General features: G+C 51.0%; 1 protein-coding gene across 1 annotated transcript in view; it reads left to right on the top strand.

Annotated features, from left to right (window-relative positions):
• Window positions 1-359: 359 nt before the first annotated feature.
• The window catches only part of ITGAL (integrin subunit alpha L), a 33,898-nt gene continuing 11,114 nt past the window's right edge, over window positions 360-23,143 (top strand). The window contains exons 1-21 of the mRNA XM_016219182.2: window positions 360-414; window positions 1,495-1,597; window positions 2,200-2,294; window positions 2,414-2,481; window positions 3,992-4,109; window positions 4,219-4,349; window positions 5,048-5,193; window positions 8,539-8,671; window positions 8,844-8,994; window positions 11,650-11,723; window positions 11,813-11,945; window positions 15,500-15,651; window positions 15,979-16,116; window positions 16,564-16,761; window positions 16,913-17,043; window positions 18,389-18,549; window positions 18,673-18,824; window positions 20,292-20,378; window positions 22,306-22,362; window positions 22,458-22,531; window positions 22,808-22,949. Coding sequence (XP_016074668.2) covers window positions 360-414; window positions 1,495-1,597; window positions 2,200-2,294; window positions 2,414-2,481; window positions 3,992-4,109; window positions 4,219-4,349; window positions 5,048-5,193; window positions 8,539-8,671; window positions 8,844-8,994; window positions 11,650-11,723; window positions 11,813-11,945; window positions 15,500-15,651; window positions 15,979-16,116; window positions 16,564-16,761; window positions 16,913-17,043; window positions 18,389-18,549; window positions 18,673-18,824; window positions 20,292-20,378; window positions 22,306-22,362; window positions 22,458-22,531; window positions 22,808-22,949 — 2,499 coding nt within the window. The remainder of the gene's footprint in view (window positions 415-1,494; window positions 1,598-2,199; window positions 2,295-2,413; window positions 2,482-3,991; window positions 4,110-4,218; window positions 4,350-5,047; window positions 5,194-8,538; window positions 8,672-8,843; window positions 8,995-11,649; window positions 11,724-11,812; window positions 11,946-15,499; window positions 15,652-15,978; window positions 16,117-16,563; window positions 16,762-16,912; window positions 17,044-18,388; window positions 18,550-18,672; window positions 18,825-20,291; window positions 20,379-22,305; window positions 22,363-22,457; window positions 22,532-22,807; window positions 22,950-23,143) is intronic.

A 23,143-nucleotide genomic window follows, 5' to 3' on the forward strand; every position in this document is an offset into this window, starting at 1 on the left:
TGTTGACTTGACCAGACCTTACTGAGCTTTGAAGAGTCTTAAGTTCATGTGTCAGTGAAGGACAGAGACGCAGCGGCTCTTGGCTACTATGCTGTTTGCTCATGGATGTGAAAATGCAAGCAGGCACAGGAAATGTCTCTAACCCGTTTACGCTTCCTCTCTGAACTCTTGTGGTTTCACAACCCCTACAAGTCCTCCTTTGCCACCACAGTGTCATCAGGCTGGTGCCTCTGTGAGAAAGTTCCATTTCGATAAGCGCCAGAGCATGATCATTTCCCTCTTTGGCCCTGTCTAGGTTGGCAGTAATTCCTAAGGGTTCTCTGAGCCTGAGCCTGTCAGGTCCCGCCAGCCGCTTGGAGATGACCTCGGGCGTCATGGCAATGAGGCTGCTGCTGTCCGGGCCTCTTCTCTTTGGTAAGCAAGAGAGGCATGGTGGGGAAGGGACATGTCTGCGATTGGGAAACCGCAGACTTTACGAGACGAGAGCCAAGGAGAAGCTGCTCTAAAGGTGGAATTGGCCACAGGTAATGTGGGGCCCAGGGCTCTAGAGGGAGAGGGGGGCAAAGAAAGAAAGTCAGAGTCCAAAGCACAGGCAAGGTATGGAGGAAAAGACAGGGGAGGGAGACAAAGATGGCAGCAGTGAGAGGGGTGAGGGAGTGGGCCCCTGAAAAAGGTAGGTGGTAATGGGAACCTAGAGCTGTGCTGGGTCCGGTCCCACCTACGGTACCGCCTCTCAGTGCCATCTCAGCCAAGGCGTCCCTCTTTCTGGGCCTCAGTCTCTCTGTCTGAACAAAGGGTGGGGCCTCATCTCTGACATCCTAAGATGCTGTGACATAAGCCTGAGGCCTGGGAAGAGAGCAGGGCCAGAAAGGAAGGGCTGGGGCTTGCAGATGAGCCTGAGCTGCCTGAGGTGGGAGAACCTGAGCTCTGAGGTTGAGGAAGAGCCTGGTCCCTGGCGGGGTGGGGAGTGCGGGGCCATCGGAGGAGTGAAGAGCCAGATTCACAGGGATCAGGGCGTCTGGAAACCCTGAGCCTGTGGCAGGAAGCCTGAGGCTCATTATTTGAGTTCTCTGCGTGCCTGGGCCCCAGGCTTGAGGTAGAAATGAATGTGTGGGGAGATACACCCTGTTTGGGGCACACCTGTCTCCTCAGGGGGCCCCTAGGGCCTGCTGTTCTCTCAGGGGCCCCTGCCTGCTCATCCTTCCTTCTTTGCACGGAGGCCAAATGGGAAGTTTGCCCGTCCCAGGCCTGGGCCTGCCAGCGCTCTGGGCAGCAGGGAGTCCCGGTTCCATATCTCCCTGAGCTAAGGCCCTGGAGGGGAGTCCAAGGAAGCTGGTCCCAGCTCTGCCTGGGTGTAGGCTGCCTGGTCAGGAGGGAGCGGGTCCTTGGGGGTCTACCCGTCCCCTTGGGGCACTGGGGTGGCCGCCAATCAGCATGCAGGGCGTGGGGGAGAGGTGGGGGGTCCCTGGCTGATGTGCACTTTGTCTCCCTCAGCCCTGGCCTGCAGCTACAACCTGGATGTGCGGCATGTGCAAAACTTGTCCTTCCCACAGGCCGGGAGGCATTTTGGGTACCGAGTCCTGCAGGTTGGAAACGAGTGAGTTGATGCCCCAGGTCGTCCCTGCCCTGCAGAGGCCGGGAGGAGGAGACCCCATGCCAGCCCTGGGGCTGGCCAGTGAAACCAGCAGGTCACAGGGAGCCCGTGGGGGGACTTCTCAGAAACAGGAGCAAGGCCATCGGGTAGTAGGATGAAGACCATCCACCACTAAAGCACCACATATGCGGAACGGAAAGGGAACCTCACAGCCCCTGAAACACGTGGCAATTCTTCCTAGATTCCCGAGTGTCTCCCCAACTGGACAGCAAGCTCCCCCTCCACATAGCACGTAGTAGCTATGCCATAAGTTACTTTCGAATTGATGACTGATTGATTGAACTTACAATGTAACATTCTGGCACATCCTCTGGGCCTCAGTTTTTCTAGACTGTAGATGGAAACAAATCCTTAACTTTCTGGAATTCTGGAGCATTGGATGATTTATCCGGGATTCAATAGGGAGGAAAGAATAGGTGGGGCCTGAAGGACAATGGCTGCATTGCTTTGGGGTACCTGGTGGGGGGTAGGAAGCCCCTTATTAGGTAGGAGTGGGTAGGTGAAGACCTGGGTAACTCCATCTCACAGGTGAGATTTCTCATCAGGGTTGTCGTGGGAGCGCCAGGCGAGGGGAGCAGCGCAGGGAGCCTCTATCAGTGCCGGCCCGACGCTGGGCGCTGCCTGCCAGTGAGCCTGAGTGGTGAGTCGCCGGGAGGGAGCCGGGAGGAGTGGCATCGGGGCATCGCAGGGGAATCGAGGCTGGCCCCACCACACCCGGATTGCCTGCTTTCCTCCAAACCAATATTATGGTGCCTACAGGTTCCAACTACACCTCTAAGTACTTGGGAATGACCTTGGCGACAGACCCCACAAATGGAAAGTTTTTGGTAAGAATTTTGTGTAGTGTGATATCAGAGCCTGGGAAGCTCAATGCTAGGAAACAGATTGACAAGAAGAAAGAAAAAAATGGATTAAAGATCATATAGAAGGCCCTGGCCAGCGTGGCTCAGTTGGTTGGAGCGTCGTCCTGTGCACCAAAGAGTCACGGGTTCGATTTCAGGTCAGGGCACATTTCCAGGTTGCAGGTTTGATCCCCAGTCTGGGCACATTCAATCCCCAGGGGCAGCCCATCGATTTTCTCTTTCACATTGACCTTTCTCTCTCTCCCTCTCCCTCTCCCTTCCTCTCTCTTTAAGAAATAAATAAACATATCATTGGGTAAGGATTAAAAAAAAAGATCTTATGAAAGATGAAATGCATTAGAGAGATTCAAAGTCAATCAGTGTTTGTTGAGAACAAATTAAGAGCCAGCTATTTTCAGGACCTTACTTACCTAAGTTTTTCCAAATGTTAGGTATCTATAACCATTGATATACAGGATGATTTTTGGTGGTACATAAACCTCAATGTTTTAACAGTTACATATTTATTTAATGGATTAGTAGAAAAATATACAACAAACACATAAAGTTAATGATTTCTTAGACTGCATTGCTTAGCATGAAGCTAAAGTTGGTTTTTTTTTTAAGTAAATAAAATATTAAGTAAATAGTAGTATGAATGATATACCATATGGTAGAAATTGTGAAGTGGTACAGAAATGCTTAAAGTTTGAAAACCACTGCTTTATCTTTTTTAATCCTCAAGACAGTCAGGCGAGTTAAGGATTAGTACTCACATATTACACATGAGGAAACAAGACCAAAGGGACTTCGCCAAGGACTCCTGGTTTTAAAGAAGTAGAGCCAGGATTTGGATCCAACTCCCATTTGATTCTAAGTCCATCGCTCTTTACAATTCAGTCCAGCAGCATCTAACAGCTATGTGAGAAATAGAAGACTGAGTGAAATAGTGGCCCCGTGTTTAATCGGAGCTTGTTTACTTAGCTACTATTATATGCCAAGCATTGTCCTAGGCAGGTTATCATGGGGCAGGGGACTCAGATATGCAGATCACCGTGACATGAGTCCTAACTTTCAAGACAATGCAGTCTGGCAGGAAGCATTGTCCTAAATGAAAGGAACACCATTGTGTATTCTGGGAATACTGAGTAATTTGATTTGGCTTAAACACGGAATATGTGATTGAGAATGGAAGGAGATGGGCCTGGAACTGTAGGAGGGTGTCCAGCTGTAAACAATATGAATGCCAAACTAAGGATTTCAGATTTTACCCTCTAGGGCCTACGCAGTAAGCACCCACTGGCACCCATTGGTAGTGGGGATGGAGATACTGGTATAAGAAACCTGGAGGCCCTATTACCTTGGCTTGGGAACCAATTAGACATAGGGAGTGAGGTGAGGGGATGACCACCCTGAAGGTTTTTGTTCTTGGCTGATGATGCCCAGATTACACAGCAGGAGGAAGCTGCAACTGTTTTACCTTTGCTTCCTTCAGACCTGCGACCCTGGGCTGTCTCAGACATGCGACCAGAATATCTATCTAAGTGGCCGGTGCTACCTCTTCCAGCAGAACCTGCAGGGGCCTGTGCTGAAAGGGCGCCCCGGTTATCAGGGTAAGGAACTGGGGGCCCAGCGGGGACCACTGCCCATCCGCGGGAACCAGCACAGGCAGGCCAGCCGCCAGGGACACTGACCAAAGCCCTTTGCGTCTGGCTTCTGCAGAATGTCTCAAGGGCAACGTAGACCTGGTGTTTCTATTTGATGGCTCGGGGAGCTTGCGGCAAGATGAATTCCAGAACATTCTGAAATTCATGAAGGATGTGATGAAGAAACTCAGCAACACTTCCTACCAGGTAAACAGAGTCAGGGCAGCTGCTTATAGGCAACAGGGCCTGCCCAAGCTCGCTGGAGGCGTAAAAGGAAATCTCAGTATGAGGTGTCTCCAGAAGCTATAACCAGAACTCTGGAAGGAACGAGATCCAAGGAAGAGAAAGTGTCTAGAATTTCCTCTGGTTCTCATTTCTGTTTCTTTTTGACCTTTGCTTCCCTTTTCTCTCTCTCTCTCTGTAGAATGGCTCCCTCAGCTTCTTTGGATCACATGGGCCTGTGGAAAGCTCTTAAGTTCACACGTTAAAGTTTCAGGAGGTCTTTTTTGCTTGTTTACTTGTTTTAACCTTCCTCTCAACCAACCCCTCCCACTGCAAATTCCAGAATCTCAGAGAACAAATTCTTACTGGCCTAGCCTCAGTCAAGCGGCTGCCTTTGGCCCAGCCAACTGTATCCTACTGAGTAGGGTCACTTGGCCGAGGTAAGGCTCCTGGAAGCCACTTCTGTTGGTGAGGAAGGCAGACCAGAGATCAGGAGCTCAGCAGACAGCCCTACATAAAGGGCCAGAGGCTTATTTAATTTTATTTTTGTGTTTGTTTATTTTCAAAAGAATGATTTGAGTCAGGGAGGTAGAGTTGGGCTGCCCAGGTCCTGGATAAGACGTCGAGACTGGAGCAGACAAGAGAAAAGGGCTGTATTACATCGCATTTCTTCCTTCTTACAGTTTGCCGCTGTTCAGTTCTCTTCGAACTACAAAACAGAATTTAATTTCGTGGACTACGTTAAGCTGAAGAACCCTGATGTTCTGCTGGCCAAAGTAAAGCACATGGGCCTTCTGACCAACACCTTTGGTGCCATAAACTATGTCGCGTGAGTTCCCTTTTGCAGGAGAGAGCCCATCCGTCAGTCGTTCTGTGCAAACTGCTTCTTCACGTTGGGGTGTAGAACTCAACGGGAGGCGAAGGGGGGGGGAGGGGGGCTATTGTAAGAATTCAAGTGGAGGGAGCAATTTTAGTCCAGATTCTGGATTTGACTTTATACTGACCAAATCCCAGAGGGATGCTGCAGGGATAGCTCTGGGACAGGCAGGATTGTCAGACCTCTCGAGGGACTAGAAGCAGGGCTTGGAAAGTGATTGTGAACCACGGCAGCCACAGTACAGTCACTTCTTAGATAGGGATCAGCTTTGAAGTCAGTGTATGACTGACAAGTGATTTTTTGACAAAAATCTGATAGTCAAAATTATCCTTGAAGAATTCCCTGAATTGTTCATAAAATCCAATATATTCAAGTCCCACACTGGAAATGAGCATGTCTTGATTTCCTAAATTTACTACAGGAAAAAAATTTCCCCCCGAGTTGGATCAGATTGCTGATTAGATTGAGGCCTAAATGAACATAGCTGGGCTGTGTTGAAGGGCCATATTGTATATTTTAAAAATACCTATTTTTAAACATTAGACTGGCCATGGAATGGCCTTATTTGAGGAGTAAGAGAATTATATCTCCTATCCCAGGCTCCCAGGTATACACACTCAAGGTGAGAGAAACAGCCAGAAGGGTCTCTTGGACCGTCACACTTGCTCCTCTCGTTTTCATTTCCTTGCCAAGCATGCAGAGTTGAAGCTGCATGGGTTAAACACTCATGTGGTGCATCTCAAGGCTCTGCATGTGTGTTCCAGCTCTTTCCTTCTGGGGCTTGCTTGGCCTGTCCAGTCCAGTCCGTTCTTTTCTCTCTGTAGACAGCTTTGGTGGGTACACAGTCAGGCGACATCCACTGAGACAGCGGCAGCTTCAGCTCCTCAGCCTGAATTCCAGCCTCCAGGCGTGAGCATGATCGGCTCAGCCTGGCTCAGGCGTCCACTGCCACCCAGCTGTGGCCCTGGCCTACTTTACGGCATAGAGTTGGGGCACAGACATGGCTTCTGGGGTCCCTCCATGGGGAGGGGGCAGTTCTTAGAGAAAGGGGTCACCCAGGATGGGAAGACACCCCAAAAAGTGTCAACGGTGGGAGCGAAAAGGAGCAGTCACAGAAATGGAGCTCATAAATGCTTCCTGACCTTCCAGCCATGTGTCAGGCAGTGTTGCCTATTAGGAGTTGGCAACTTTTTTCTGTAAAGGGCCAAAGAGTAAATATTTTAGGTTTTTCTGGCCACATACAGTATCCGGCACACATTATTCTTTGTTTTTGTAACCCTTTGCAAACAAAAATATAAAAAACCAATTTTAGCTCATGAGCCATATAAAAACAAGCCATGGGCTGGCTTTGCCTGCAGGTGGTTGTTTGCCATGTTCTAGGGGCTGGGACTATAGCAGTAGATAGAATGTTAGGTCTTCTTGGACCTTAACATTCTAGTAGGGGAGAGAAATGCAATGAACAGGATAAATAAGTAAATTAGATAATACAGTAGAAGATATAAATTTGATTAAAAAGAAAGAAATATTCAGTAGGAAGACCAGGGAAGGTTACATTTGAGCAAAGACTTGTTGGAAGTGAGGAAGCGAACCATGTGGAAACCTGGGGGAAAATCATTCCAGGCAGAGGGACTAGCAAAGGGCCCAAGATGAGATGCTTGGGATGTTCCAAGAAAATCCAGGACAGCAGTGTGGCCGGAGAGGAGTAAGTGAGAGGAGAAAGTAGCAGGAAAGAGGCCAGAGACCGTGGGTGTCTGGGTGACTTGGAGGCCACTGTGAAGACTTTGGCTTTTCTTCTGTCTAAGATGAGGTCATTGGAGGTTTTGAGCGGAGGAATGATCGTTTGATTCATATTTTTAAAAAGGATCCCTCTGGCCCGGCTGGGCGTGGCTCAGAGGATGAGCAGCAGCCTAGGATCCAGGCGATGGAGATTCGATTCCCCGTCAGGGCACATGCCCGGATTGCGGGCTCGATCCTCAGTGGGGGGCGTGCAGGAGGCAGCGGATCAATGACTCTCATCATTGATGTTTCTCTCTCTCCCTTCCTCTCTCTGAAATCAATAAAGATATATTTAAAAATAAATTAAAAAATAAAATAAAAAGGATCCCTCTAGCTGCAGGGTTGATATTAGACTGGAGGGGGCAGGATGGAAGCAGGGAAGCCAGTTAGGAGGCTATTGAAAAATCCAGATGAGAGATGACAGCGGTTTAAACCAGGGTGGAAATCCATGAACAGGAACCATAATAGGCCACGTCTGTGTGGGTGGAGGTTGAAGAAATGTTGCCTCCAAGATAGAACTAGAGGTCTTGACAGCAGGTGCCCCGGCCCTGCCCATCAGAGCACCTCTGTCTTTGGCAGCTTCCAGGTCACTTTCCAGCCCTCCCCTCTGTATCTCTCCTCCACCCCCCACCGGGGCCTCCCCATGTGGCCTGCAGCTTCTGCTCCCAAGGCAGGTCATGTCATAGCCAGGGGTTGTGGATCGGCTGCTCTTGGATTAATTGTCCATCTCCGGTTAGCTGTGGGGTGGGGAGAGAAGGGTCAGATGGCTCCAATACAGCTGGGACACACCGAAAGCTGTGGGCAGCGTCTCGTGCTTCACAGGGAGGCTGTGGACAGCGCAGGAACTGGAGCGTGGCCTGCCCAGAACTCAGTCCTTCCTTCCTCCTGTCGTTTCACACTGAGCTCCTGCTCTGTGTCAGCAGCCAGAGATACAGCAGCAAATCAGACACGGTCCTTTCCTTGGGGAGCTCATGTCACATGAGTATGCAGGAAAACTGACACAGAAAGAAGCTACTTCCCTCCCCTCGGAGGCTCGCTGTAGCAGAGACCTAAGTCGGCCTGGGGATGGGATGCGGCAGAGACGGTGCTCTGGGAGCTTGCTCTGGACAAGTGACTTTCCAGTTTTCTTGGGCCATAGAGCTTTCCCCTCCACCCCCACCCCCATCAAAATCTCACCTAAATCACCAGTATGTCTGATTGAAGGATAGTTGCCTTGTGGATGAAACAGAGGGCAGGACTCCAGAGTCTCCCCTCACAAAACCTCCCCCTTCCCACCCATGGGCTCTGGAACAACTTCTTGCCTGCCCAGGGCGCCATGAGGATGCTGGTTCAGGAGAGGGGCTGCCCCAAGGGCAAGGCGGGGGTGCAGAGGGGACTTGGAAGGCTGGAAGGGCCGCCTGGGGCACGCGAGAGGGGCCTTTGCACAATCAGCGGGGCAGTAACTTAAGGAGAGGGCGCGGGCTGGGGGAGACTTAATGTGATTTGGGGGGAGTCTCTCACATCCTCTTTTCCTGGACTCAGGAACCAGGTGTTCCGGCAGGAACTTGGGGCGCGGCCAGATGCCACCAAAGTGCTAATCATCATCACGGACGGGGAAGCCACCGACGGTGGCAACATCGCCGCGGCTGAAGACATCATCCGCTACATCATTGGGGTATGGCCCCGGCCCCGGGCCCCGGGCCTCTGCCTTCTTCCCACAGCTCATCTTCCCCCTCCTGTTTCTGAGTCCTACCCCCCTTTCGCCTTGGCGCCACTGTCTCGTGGAAATAGGGAAAATGGTCTGCAATTCTGGGGATGTCAGCGCTGCACTCTTCTCTCCCTCCCAGATCGGAAGGCATTTTCAGACGAAGACAAGCCAGCAGACGCTCCACAAATTTGCCTCAAAACCCGCAAAAGAGTTTGTAAAGATTCTGGACACATTTGAGAAGCTTAAGGATCTGTTCACTGAGCTGCAAAAGAAGATCTATGACATCGAGGGTGAGTGGTAGACCCTGGAGAGAGCGTTCAGGGGCTCGTATACAGTAGCTCACCTGGGACATTAGGGTAGAGACAGGCTGAATAATAGTAATTAGCTCTTACTCAGTATCTGACACTGTGCTAAGAACTCTCCTGAAAAGACCTCGGGTAGGGATTTAGGAGAGGGTGATTTAGGAGCAGCTATTCCCTCTGAAACTCCATCTTCCTCTTGAAGTTTAGCTTAGGCCAGGCTGGGGCCCACAACTGACCTCTCTCTTGCTGGTGGCAGCCGAGCCCTGTAGAATGACTCTAATGCCTTCCCCTCCCTCAGCTCCCTCATTTTCACTTATCGTAGGCCTCAAATTACTTAAGACAGGCGAGTGGGCTGGGGCCAATTGCACATAGCCCACAGGCCCTCCTCCTTGGTCCAGAATAAGAGAAGATTTTGATTGGCATCACCAGACGGAGGACTGGCCATGGGATGGTATTTCCCCAGGAGGCCTAGTCTGCTGGAAGGTACATGGTTCCCACAGAGAAGGCCCCTTTGCTGGGACACTGCCTTGGTGTTCAGCTCAGCACTCTGGTGGCATCAGGCCTGGCCCCCACATCTTGCTGGAATACCTGGGCCCCGTGTCCAGGGGACTGTGAGCGTTCAAGAAGCAATGTGGTGCATGCAGTGGAGCCAGGCAGACCCATGAAGAACCCGCCTGCCTGTGCTGTGTGACGTCAGCCAGGCCATTTCCCTGTAGGCGCCTTGCTCTCTGGTAGGTGCCGATAATAACTCCAGTCTCACAGGGTTGTAAAGCTGCATTCGTTTCCTAGGTCTGCTATAACAAAGTGCCAAACGACGGTGGTTAAAGCAATAGAAATTTATTGTCTCGTAGTTCTAGAGGCTAGGAGTGAGAAATCAAGGGGTCAGCAGGGCCATGCTCTTTCCGACAGTTCTGGAAGAGAATTCTTCCTTGCCACTTCTGGCTCCTGGTGTTTGCTAGCAGCCCTGGCATTTCCTGACTTGTGCTGCATCCATCCAGTCACATGGCTGTCCTCACGCTGTCGTCTCTCTGTGCACATCTGCCTCTGTGTCCAAATTTCCCATTTTACAAGGACATCAGTCGTATTGGATTGGGGCCCACCCTAGTGACCTCATTTTAGCTTGATTACCTCTTAATTACAGAATAAGGCCACATTCTGAAGTGCGGGGGATTAGAACTTCCACATACCTTTTTAGGGAACACAGTTCAGCTCCTAACAACTGCTTAGCGAATTGCTTAGTACCGTGTAGGTGCTCACTAAACTGTAGCTCATATCATCCGTAGCCCTTCCGCCCTCTCCTGCCCTGCCCTTCCTCATCTTTCAGGTCTTGGTTTAGATGCCACTTCTGATAAGTTCTCTATGATCCCCAAGTCTGGGGCAGGGGTTTCTTCTGTGACTGTCGTATGTCCCCCATCACAGCCCCTGCGACACAGACTGCACTCCGATTGCTTACTCAGTGTCTGCTTCCCACACTAAACTGTGAAGCCCGTCATAGCAGCATCGTGTCTGCTTTCGCACCACTGTAGCCCCGGCTCAGCGGTGCAAAGCAGTGAATGCACAAATATTCATAATCGTTACTGTTTCTGGCACTTTATCCATATTATTTCATTCATTCCTCTCAGTGTCCCTACTAGGCTGGTGGTATTATTTCCACTTGCATTTGTGCCTGCGACATCCATGTACCAGGCTCTGAGGATCCGACGCTCAGGGTGCTGCCGAAGCAGCGTTCATATCCAAGTTGGACAAAGTGCTGTAAAGAAAACCACTAAAGGGACAAGGCAGATCCAACCGCTTGAATAGGATTTTCAAGGACGATGCCTTTTTTTAGTTGAGATAAAACTCACTCTGGCTCGCCTTTTGAGCTGAGACCTGAAAGACGAGACTCAAAGAGCCATGTGAAGAGCGCGGGCAAAGAGTGTTGCAGTCAAAGGGAAGAGCGAGTGTTAGGCCCAGAGACCAGAGACCGGGAGGGCTCGGCACGTTGAGGAACAGGGAGGAAGGTCGGCGGAGGGAGCGTGGCGAGCAGGGGAAGGCTGCAGACGAGGCAGGACATTCAAGGCCCTAGGAGGACTTTGAATTTTGGTCTAAAGAGCAATGGGAAGTAATGAAGGGTTTTTAAGAGAGAGAAAGATGTGGTTTGTCACGTTTTTTAAAAGATTACTCTGGCTTGCCCCATGGAGAAAAAGCACAGAAAGAGGAAAATGGAGTCGGAAACCTAAGTTGCTGCATTTCTCAGGGAAGAGATGAGACTGGCTTGCACTGGCGTGGTGGCAACACAGACTGTTCAGATGCCTTTTGGAGGTAGAACCAACATGATTTAGTGATATGTTGGAGATGGAACAGGGGGCCAGGGGAGAACCAAGGTTTCCTCCTGGGTTTTTAGCATGATTCACGAGGTGGGTGGAGGTGCCATCTGTTGAAGTGGGGAAGTCTGAGTAGGAACAGAAATCGAGCGGTGCATCTTAGACAAGCTGATTGCACTAACTGGGCTCGTGGAGTGTCACTGAGACTCGGAGCATAAGCACTTCCCAGTTTGTCTGATTCAAAAGTTCATGTTCTTTCTGCCTTGCAAATGCTGTGCTTCTCTCTCAGTCCTTTCATGAATATCACTGTATTTACTGCTCTCCTCTCCCTGTCCCTTAGGCACAAGCAAACAGGACCTGACATCCTTCGACATGGAGCTGTCCTCCAGTGGAATCAGCGCTGACCTCAGCGGGGTGAGCGGTGGGACTGAGCAATAGGCCAAGGGAGCTTGTGGGGATGCAGCTGACTCTGCTCTGACCCTGCTGTCTCCTTCCCTGGGCAGGACCATGGTGTCGTGGGGGCAGTTGGAGCCAAGGACTGGGCTGGTGGCTTTCTAGACCTGACAGCAGACCTGCAGGATGATACATTTGTTGGGAATAAGCCACTGACACCAGAAGCGAGAGCAGGATATCTGGGTGAGTGCCTCTCTTCTACACTGGGTTCTTTTGGTTTTAAGGACCAGAGAGTCGCTCTGACTGACTTTCAAAAAGATAAATGAAAGCAATTAAGCAGCCAGCATGAACAAACTCAGAGTCTAAATATGGTTATAACATTCTTAACTTTCCCTTAATAACCCCTCACCTGGGTATTAATCATGATTTTACTTTCCATATTTTATGAGGCCTTGATATCTTGAGGCTTTGCTAATCTGGGAGAGACTGCCCCTCCCAGGGCCAGCTCGTTCCCACGGCGAGCAGACAACACGCCTGTGTGCAGGCCCTCCACACGCCAGCCAGCAAATCCAGAGGGACCCAGAGCTGTAGCCCAACTGCCTTCTTTATCTAACTTTCATAAACCAAGTGAATATGCCCCCTGACCTAAACCACCCCAGGGCCAGGTACTGGACTCCTAAAGATAACCTCTGTAGCCCAGGGCCTGCCAACGTTATTCAGACTGTCCAATCCTAACCTTGCTCAAGCTTGCCTGCCCTGCCTCACTCATTTCTCCCCTCAGAAACCACAATAAAAGCTCGAGGCCATGCTCGCTCTCCCTCCTCCTGCCTCCTTACTGGCCCTGGTGCTTCCCCTTGTGGCCCTGCATGGCCGGCCTACCTCCTGCTTTGGGGAGCTATGAGTAAAAAACTTCTTCCATGACAGTGACCTCTTTGTGTTGTCACTTAGTTGTCTCTAAATTAAATCCCAGGTACGTTGTAAAACAGCCTGCCTCACTATAGGAGGACCAGTAGCATCACTGAGGCTTCCTCCTGTTGAATTGTCCAGGAACCCCAGGGTTGATTCAGCCTCCAGGGTTCTTCAGATGCCAAGCACAAAGATAATGAGTGTGGTCCATCCACTATTGCTGTTGTGCGCCTCTGCCTCCCGGTGCCACTGTTGCAGTCTCGTCCTGCCCAGGTGATGGCAGTCTCAGGCTGCCAAGGGACCTCACCCTTCCACTCGGAGGTTATAGCTCTTTCAGTTCACGGTCATGTAGTCAGCCTATCCCAAGAGCCCTGGGACAGGACTGCTTCTAAGTTCTACCGTCTCGTTGATCTAGAACTGCCTGGCGTCATCCAGCACCTCTGTCTAGATGTGGGCCACTGCTTTATTAAACAATCAAAACACTAAGATCTTATTAAATCCATTCCTCGGGAAAACTGGTGCTGTTCATCTGGCATCTACCCTTCTAAGGGAGGCTACCCTCAGTGACTTGTCTCTCTTTTCTTTTTCTGACATTTTTTTTTATTTAATTATCTTTTTTTAAAAAAATATGTCTTTATTGATTTCAGAGAGAGGAAGGGAGAGGGGGAAAGAGAGAGAGAAACATCAATGATGAGTCATTGATCAGCTGCCTCCTACACGCCCCCCACCCGGGATCGTGTCCAAAACCCCAGGCATGTGCCCTGACCAGGAATCAAACTGTGATCTCCTGGATCCTAGGTCGATGCTTAGCTGCTAAGCCACTCCCTGTCAGGCCTTATTTTTAATTTTTTAAATTTTATTTTATTTTACTCTCACCCAAGGATATTTTTTCCATTGGTTTTCAGAGAGAGTAGAAGAGAGAGAGAGAGAAACATCGATATGAGAGAGACACACCGATTGGTTGCCTCCTGCAGGTGCCCTGACTGTGGCCAGGGATCGAGTCTGCAACCGAGGTACGTGCCCTTGACCGGAATTGAACTTGGGACCTTTTAGTCCGCAGGCCAACGCTCTAACCACTGAGCTCAACCGGCCAGGGCTCTTCCTGACGTTCTTTACTGAGCAAGGCACTGCTCTGAGCGCATGATATGTATTAACATATTTTATCTTCACAACAACCCTGTAAGCAGGGGTTTTGGTTATCTCCGGTTTACAGCTGGGTAAACTGGAGAGGGTGACAGCGCTGGTAGGCGGCGCCCAGGCAGGCTAGCCCAGGTACGCTGGCACACGCAGTGCCTACGCCACTGCTTTCAAGGCGGCTTTTCGCCCTTCAACATCCTCTAAAATAGCTGGCAATGCTACTCACTAAAGAAGAAATAGCTCCAAACTTTAATCTCTAGTTAGGCTCCCATCCCACCACACACACACACATGCATATGAATAAATAGTGAATCAACATAAACTTGAGTGCCTATTATGCTACTATCCTTCAGATCTTAGTTTAGATATCACCAGCCTAGTGCTAAGCATTTTATATCCATGGTCTTATTGACTCCTCAGAACCACCCTATAAGGTTGGTACTATCCCTATTTTTTTTAATCCTAACCCAAAGATAAGTTTTTGTTGATTTTTAGAGAGGAAGGGAGAGGGGGAGAGAGAGAGAGAAACATCGATCTGTTGCCTCCCATATTCGCCCCCTGACTAGGGATGGAACCCTCAACCTAGGTATGTGCCCTGATGGGGAATCAAACCCACAACCTTTTGGTGCAGGGGACGACATTCCAACCAAATGAGCCCCCCAGCCAGGGCTATCCCCATTTATTTAGATGGCAAAACTGAGGCTCAGCAGCTAGGACGTAGCCACACTAGGATTGAAACCTTGTCTCTGGCTCAGAGGGCAAGTTCTCAACCTTTGCGCCTCAGCAGTACACACGAGTGAGGGGGAGAGGGAGTGGGCCGCGTCGCCCTTCCTGTCCCGGGCGACAGGGTCGCAGACATCTCTGCTCTTCTCACTCACTTGCAGCTGCTCTAAGCAGAGAAGATCAAATTGGGCCAGTTCCTCGTTTTCTGAATCAGTGTGTTCCTATGGGGGGCTCCTGGCTCTGGCCTCCCCCTGATTGCTTCCTGCAGCGTTTGCTCAGACGTCTCATCAGTGCTGTGAGGAAGGGGCCCGCACCTTCCCGGGGGTATGAAGCATGAAGATAGCCTGCAGCCCTGTCTTTAAGCAGGACATTTTCTCAAGTCTCCTGCTTTATCTTTAATATTTGTATAAACTTTGCGTCCTTCTTATTAATGTATCCCATTTTTATTTTATTATGTCTTTAAAAACCTATTCTCACCCTGGCCGGTTTGCCTCAGTGGTTAGAGCTTTGGCCCAAGGACTGAAGGGTCCCAGGTTTGATTCCGGCCAAGGGCAGGTACCTCAGTTGCAGGCTCAATCCCCGCCCCGGTTGGCACGCGAGTGGGATGCAGCCAAATGATGTTTCTCGCTCACATCGATGTTTCTCTCTCTCTCTCCCCCCCCCTTCTTCCACTCTAAAACAGCAATGGAAAAAATATCCTTGGATAAAGATTAAAAAACAACAACAAAAACCCATAGCCTCCTTCCCACCCCCCAGGTGAATTGAGCCACAGGAAGATGCCACAATTGTGCTGGGGCTGCTCTCCTTGGGGGGCGTTGCTCACAGTCTGAGAAACGCAGCCTCGGACCAGGATGGCGGGATCTGTACCGCTCGGAGCACAGGCTCCTTTTCTCAGGAGAAGGTCTTCGGATGTTTCAATGCATCTTTGCTACTAACCAGTGTCCCAGGGTCCCTACCCCCTTTCTCCTGGGTTTTACCTTCTTCCAGCGGTCATTGCATTGCCAACTCCAAGTCCCATTCTCTCTCCTCAGGCTACACAGTGACCTGGCTGCCCTCCCGAGGTCTTACATCGCTGCTGGCAGCTGGAGCCCCCCGATACCAGCATGTGGGGCAGGTGCTGTTGTTCCAAGAGTCAAGGGACAAAAGACAATGGAGCCAGATCCAGAAAATAGAGGGGATCCAGGTGAGCATGGCTTACGGGCACTGCAGGTCAGGGACTGGTGTGACACTAGTTACCTCCCTGCTGCCTTCTGCACACTTGCCCACCTGCTGTGCCCACCCTGTGCCAAGCACTGTCACATTCGTTCCTCACGAAGCCCTCTGAGGTAAGCTTTGTCATCTCTACCTGCCAGTTAAAAAACTGAGCCTCAAGGAACCCAACTTGTCTTAGCTCATCCAGGCTCTGAGTGGGATCCAGACTCAAACTTTCATTTGAGACATTGGATGCAGCTGAGGCAGGAGGTGTATCCTGCTCACGGGCTCCTCCTCAAGCATCTTCCTCTCCCTGCAGATTGGCTCTTATTTCGGTGGTGAGCTGTGTGGCATTGACATGAACCAAGATGGGGAGACAGAGCTGTTGCTGATTGGTGCCCCAATGTTCTATGGGGAGCAGAGAGGAGGCCGGGTGTTTATCTACCAGAAAAAACAGGTGGGAACCGGGACACTGAGCTGAGGGGGTGGAAGAAACAGATTCTCAGGCCTGTCCAGGTCCCAGTTATTTTGAAAGGCTTTCCACCTAATGGAGTGAATCAGCCCTTTAGAACAACAGACAGATGGCAGCTTGTGCGCCAGGCCCAGTGCCAAGCCTTTTGCATGTGAGCCCTTGTTTAACCTTCACCATCACCTCTCGAGGTGCTGCGAGGTTTATCATGAATGGAAACTGCGGCTTAGCAAGGTTGGGAACTCCCAAAGCCCCAGAATCACGCAGATAGCAAGAGTGGAGCTGGGACTTGAACCCAGGTTAGTCTGATAGCATCATTCCAGTTCTGTGAGGGACCACATCCACCATCTCTTTCATGTTCTTGACACATGGAAGGCCTGACTCTGTGAAAGCTTGGGTGATTGAGATGGGACCTGTCGCCCTGCTCCTTCCCAGCTGGGGTTCGAAGCGGTCTCAGAGCTGCAGGGGGATCCAGGCTACCCCCTTGGGCGATTTGGAGCCGCCATCACTGCCCTGGCAGACCTCAACGGCGATAGGCTGATGGATGTGGCTGTGGGAGCCCCTCTGGAGGAGCGGGGTGCTGTGTACATCTTCAATGGGCAGCCTGGTGGGCTGAGCCCCCAGCCAAGTCAGGTGAGGTACCCTGCCCGCCAGTTACAACCCGTTCCCAGGGGCCTGGAAGCCTGGAAGCCTGGAAGCCCAGACCCCACTCCCCAACCTGGCCCGCCCCACCCTCCAGCCAGTGCTCTTCCTAGCTTAGCATGAATTTCTTTCTTGGTCTTAGCGGATAGAAGGGACCCAGATGTTCCCAGGAATCCGATGGTTTGGACGCTCCATCCACGGGGTGAAGGACCTTGGAGGGGACGGCCTAACAGATGTGGCTGTGGGGGCTGAGGGTCAGGTGATCGTGCTGAGGTAAGACGGGACTCCTGATCCCACCTAACAGTAATTTCAGCTCTCATCCTTGGAACAGTTGCTGTGTACAGGGAGTGTGCTACGGGCGTTAGCTCATTTGGTCTTCTCCCCAACCCTGTGAGATAGGTTCTCTTTTTATACAGGCTTCATGCCTTACCCCAGGTTAAACAGCTGCTATTCGGTGACAGACTAGGGTCTGACCCAGGCCTATCTGACACTGAAGCCTAGAGAAGCAACATCATGTGAAGGCTTTAGAACCTAGTGACCTGGACTCAAGCCGAAGCTCTGCCACTCACTTCTCGGATGCTCTTACCCCAGCTACTTAGCTTCTCAGGACCTCAGTTCCCTCATCTTTGAAATGATGATTAGATCTCCTGCCTTACCCATATCTTAGAGTTATTGGAGGTGTCATGTAACATCACAGAGTGAATAGCTATTTACTGAGCACCTACTATGTCTTAAATACTGAATACAGATGTAATTGCAATTGTAAGTGCTGTGAGGAAAATGAACAGGGTACTGAGAGAGAGAATAGCAGGGGAGACCTACTATAGATTGAGTGGCCAAAAACGGGTCCCGCTGGGCTCTGGGGGATGGAGCTCTAGGGCTGACTGGGCATCGCCTTGAGATTTGAGAGGTGAGATTTGAGCTGGGACTTGAAAGATGAGAAAGAGGGAGGTTTGCAGAAGTCTGGGGTCAGAGCTTTCCAGGTAGGAAGCCCAGGATGTGCCAAGGCGGTGAGGCCAGCAAAAGTTTGGCGTGGCTGGGACACGGTCAGCCAAGGGAGAGTGTGTTAGGAGATCAGACTGGAGAGGAGGGCAGTGTGGGGTGGAGAGTGAAAAGTTTGGATTTTATTGGGAGTATCACGTGGCATCAGTGGAGGGTTATAAGCATGAAAGTAGCTCAGTATGATTTCTCTCTCTCTTTTTAAAAAAAATATGTTTTTTATTGATTTCCGAGAGAGAGAGAAATATCAGTGATGAGAGAGGCATTCATTGGCTGCCTCCCGCTCGCCCCACTGGAGATCGCGCCCATGACTCGGGCCTGTGCCCTGACCGGGAGCTGAACCGTGACCGCCTGGGTCATGGGTGGTTGCTCAACCGCTGAGCCACACTGCCCGGGCTGATTTCTCTTTTTAAAAGCTCACTCTTCCTTATGGAAAATGGGCCAGCAGGCTGCTAGACTGAACCAGGCGCCCTACTGAGTCGTCATTATTATTATCATCATTGCGAGGAGACACTGATGCTTTTGGGGGGGTCCCGCTGGGCCCTGGGGGATGGAGCTCTAGGGCTGCCTGGGCATCGCCTTGAGGCCAAGGGAGAGAGCCGGCTGTTCTGTCCCGCAGCTCGCGGCCCGTGGTGGACGTCCTCACCCTGATAACCTTCCACCCGGCCGAGATCCCGGTACATGAAGTCGAGTGCTCCCATTCAGCCAGCGACAAGAGGAAGGAAGGCGTCAACATCACCGTGTGTTTCCAGGTCAAGCCTCTCACCCCCCAGTTCCAAGGTCAGTGGCATCTTCCTGCTCCCCAGAGCACCTGCCACCCCCCCCACCCCCCACCCCGCCCCAGTCCAGGCTTACGGGCCCAGGACCCGCCACCACTCAGCCCCTGCCTTTTCCCCTGCTCAGGATCCCTGGTTACCAACCTCAGTTACACTCTGCAGCTGGACGGCCATCGGCCGCGAAGCCGGGGACTGTTCCCAGGAGGGAGGCGGGAGCTGAGCGGGACGGCGGCTGTTACCTTAGTCAAGTCCTGCGCTCCCTTCTGGTTCCACTTCCCGGTAAGGAGCCGGCCCGCCCGGCCGAGGGGCAGCGCTGGGCGCCAGGCTGTCACAGTCGCTCTGATGTCTCTAGGCCACCATGTCCTCTATTGTACAACAGTAGTAAGAATACCTTCAGCGTATTTTCTTCTAGTCCTTAATCTACAGACACAGGCATTTTTCACATGATTCTGATTGTACAGCATTTATCATGGTTCTCCTAGGCTTTTCCTATCTCGTGTATTAATGCCGCTGCCCAGCTTTCATAATTAGTTGTAAGGGCTAAAGAATATTGAGTATGTCATTATTTGCCAATCATTTGTTATTCACATCCATCCCAGAAAAGTGATTTTTAATATTGACTTAAACAATTGCTAAAACAGCCAAATTCAGTTTGCCCATCACGGCCCTGTGTAAAATAGATTTGACTTTAAATTATTCTGGTCTCTTGAATATTTCATAGAAGACTCGGTATGTGATTGGTGTATAAGATCTTGAAGTTGGTTTTTTATTTTTATTTATTTATTTTTATTATTTTTATTTTTTAAATATATCTTTATTGATTTCAGAGAGAGGAAAGGAGAGTGAGAGAGAGAGTGAGAGAGAGAGAGAGAAACATCAACGGTGAGAGAGTCATTGATCGAGCCTGCAACCCGGGCATGTGCCCTGACCGGGAATCGAACCCCGATTGCCTGGATCCTAGGTTGACGCTCAACCGCTGAGCTGCGCCCGGCCGGGCATGATTTTTTATTTTTTTATTATGGGAATTTTCAGGCATACAAAAGTACAAAAAATAGTTGAACAAATCCCCAAGTACCTACCACCCAGCTTCAACAATTACCAACTCCATTTTATTTCATTCATAACTCAGCTCAGTGCCCCTTTGCCTCCTCACAATCCCCCCCCCATTACAAGACTTGAAATTTTTAAACATAAATTTGTCAGCAAAGAGGCTCTGTGATATGCTGGAAAAAACTGAAGTTTAGAGTCGGGGGTTGGAAATATTTGGGTTCACTTCCTAGTTCAGCCCCTAGAAATCTTGTGTCTCCTTCTTAGGCCTATTTTCCCCCTCTCTAATGTGGAGATGGTCGTGCCTACCTTTCAGGGTTGGTAGAAACCAGAGGACACGACTTGAGAGCCTTCAAAGTGCCAGTGTTGAGCACTGGGAGCACCAAAAAAAGACCAAGACCCACCCCTGTTCTCCAGGAACTAGGATATTCTAGAATAGTCTTTTCTTGTGCAAACTTTGATAAAGGCTGCCTAGAGCAGTTGGACAGATTTGTGGGCTTCTGTCAGGACTGCATGGGAAAAAGTGCTGTGGTGGGCTAGCGACATCTGCCATGGAACCAAGGCTGAGGAATGACACCCATGCTGAGGAGGAGCTCGAATGCTCAGTAAATGTGATTGGTTGTCTTTGTTCTTGTGGACGCACTGGAAGTGTGGTGAAGGTTAAACTCTTGATGTAAGATGTATTCCTGTCACCCGCAGGTGTGCATTCAGGACCTCATCTCTCCTATCAATGTCTCCCTGAACTACTCTCTCTGGGAGGAAGAAGGGACACTGAGAGACAGGGCGGTAAGGAGGGGTCAGCTAGGGGAGTTGATCGGAAAGAGGGGAGAGTAGAAATTCAATTTAGTAGCACTGTATTACAGAGGAGCCTTTGGTTTAAAGCAACGGAAACCGAATAGCTTCCTTAAGCAGGAAGGGAATTTGTGGGAGTTTGTATATAAGAGAAATTTGGGAAATATGATTGGGAAGGAGGGGAGTCAGGGGGAGGCTCTGGGGCCTCTCCAGGGGAAGGACTCTTCAGGGCGCACCTCTCATTAGTTAGAACATGGTCACATGCTCACACCTAATTACAACAGCGAGAAACACACGTGGTCATGTGACCAGGTTTAAAATACGGAGGCTCTACCTTTTTAAAAAATATATCTTTATTGATTTCAGAGAGAGGAAGGAAGAGGGAGAGAGGGAGAGAAACATCAGTAATGAGAGAGTCATTGATCCGCTGCCTCCTGCACGCCTCCTACTGGGGATCAAGCCCCCAACCTGGGCATGTGTCCTGACCAGGAATCAAACCTCAATCTCCTGGATCCTAGGTCAGTGCTCAACCACTGAGCCATGCCGGCCAGGCTAGAGGCTCTACTTTAAAGTTAGCTGGTGAGGGAAGATACATAGGGACAACTGCCTGTCTATTATCAACACTAATTTTTAAAAAGTCAGACTGTGTGATATAGGAACTCAGGGTAGAAAAGAGACCTGAGGTCACAGTTGTCAAAAAAGACTTTCAGAGGAGGTGCCATTGTCTCTGGATCTTGCAGAATGAGTAAACTTTGTGTGGGTGGAGAGAAGAGAGTCAAAGGGAACAGCTTGAGGAAGGGTATGGTAGTAAGTTAAAGGCAAATGGGAGGTGGGCTTGGCTTCTGGCAGAAGGACAACAGCAAGGCAGAGGCCCTGAATGCCTCTGTCTTGGGGGCTGGCTGTGGTCCAGTGGGTGGTGGGAATCTGTATGAATGCTGAGGTCAGCAGAGGCTGCCAGGACCCCTGCCCCTCAAGGAAGAGTGCAGAGGCTGCTTGACAGTTGGCCTGGAAGCAGAGGAGGCTGGCATCTCTCTAGAACATACAGCTGATAACACAAAAATAGTTCTGTGACCTCATTGTGTTCAGGATAAAGTTCCAGCAAGGCCCAGGGGAGCCTGGACCCCGCTTCTCTCTCCTGCCCCTGTGACACACGCGCTCCTGCCAGCCTGAGCCTCTTTTGCTTCTGCACAGGCACAGTTTCTTGCCTTGAGCCTTTGTGTAGACTGTCTTCCCTCCTCCCTCTCCATTTTCTTCACTCGGCTCATTCTTTAGATTTCAGTTGGGAGGCCATCCCTCTCCCCAGTCCCCAAGCGTGGGGTGGGATTTCTATCTACATGACCTAAAGGTAGCCGGTCCCATCATAACCCTGAAGATGCCAGGACGTTTCTCCCACCAGATTGGGAGGGCAGGCAGTGTGTTCATTTTGTTCTTGTTGTACATCTAGTCCCCAGCACGGGGGCCTGGCCCAGAGCAGATGCTCTGGACATTTTGCAAAAACTGGCCTTGATCTAGAGAGCTGTTCTAGGGGGGAAATAGGATCACAGAGGAGAAGCCCAGTAGGAGGTCACAGGCAGGTGAGCCCAGAGGCTGTGCAGCAGACATTCCTGCCAGGGGAGCTGGGCCAGGAGGAGCTGTGGGAGCTGCTTTGTCAGGGTCCAGTCTCCTGTCCAGGAGAGGAAATGGACACCCCGATCCTCAGCCTCCCCCAAGGAGCTTCCACCAGAGGAGGTCTGCACAGATGGCCTTGGGCTGAATCGGGAGGGTGGGACCTGCCCTGGGAGCGTGTTGGCTCCTGGGAGGGACAGACCACAGCTAGCCCAGCTGAGCCCCAAGCCCTGAGCTACTCTATGCCTCCTCCATGCGTTCTGCTGCCTCAACTAACCTCTCCTGTCTCCCGGCCCTCCCACCCCTCCGTGCTCAGCAGGGCAAGGACATGCTGCCCATCCTGAGACCCTTGCCACACTCAGAGACCAAGGAGGTAAGAGTGGAAGAGTGGCTGACAGAGATGCCAGGGGCAGGCCCTCCTGGGTTTGGGGCCCTGAGCCTCCTGGTCCTTTCTTCTTGGCCTTTCAGATCCCTTTTGAGAAGAACTGTGGTGAGGACAAGAAATGTGAGGCAAACCTGGGGCTGTCCTTCTCCCCTGCAAGGTCTGTAAGGCTCCCCCCTCCTCCTGTTCCACTCAGAAGACCCCCATCTGCACTCACTAGATGTGTTATCTGGACCCTAGTTTCCTTCTCTGAGAAATGCAAGGCCCTGCAGCACTCCTGTCAGGATTAAATGAGATCGCAGAGTTTAAGCCTATGCATAGGAGCTTATTTTGGTGTGTTTATTTTTTTCTGGACTACCAGATTCCTTAGTTCTGAAAGCCCTCACCTCTGACCCTGCTTCCTTCACCTTGGCCCCTATAACTTGTCCCTCCCTAGGTCCAGAGTCCTGCGTCTGACCTCTTCTGCCAGCCTCTCCGTGGAGCTGACCCTGAATAACTCAGGAGAAGACGCTTACTGGGTCCAGCTCAGCCTGAGTTTCCCCTGGGGACTCTCCTTCCGCAAAGCGGAGATGCTCAAGGTGAGTGAAAAGGCAGGGCCTGCCCACATTCCCTGCTTGTCCCTGCAGCCTCCGCTCCCCTCTGGAGCCTCGGGCAGCCAGGACAGCCCAAAGGCATGCGCAGCAGCTAGCACACAGAGCTCTTCGGGCCACATCTGGGTTCGCAGACTGATGGCCACCCTCAAGTTATATGACCCGAGATACAAGGTTCACCC

This window comes from Miniopterus natalensis, chromosome 3 (assembly GCF_054644295.1).
Source record: "Miniopterus natalensis isolate mMinNat1 chromosome 3, mMinNat1.hap1, whole genome shotgun sequence".
In the NCBI taxonomy this organism is placed as follows: domain Eukaryota; kingdom Metazoa; phylum Chordata; class Mammalia; order Chiroptera; family Miniopteridae; genus Miniopterus; species Miniopterus natalensis.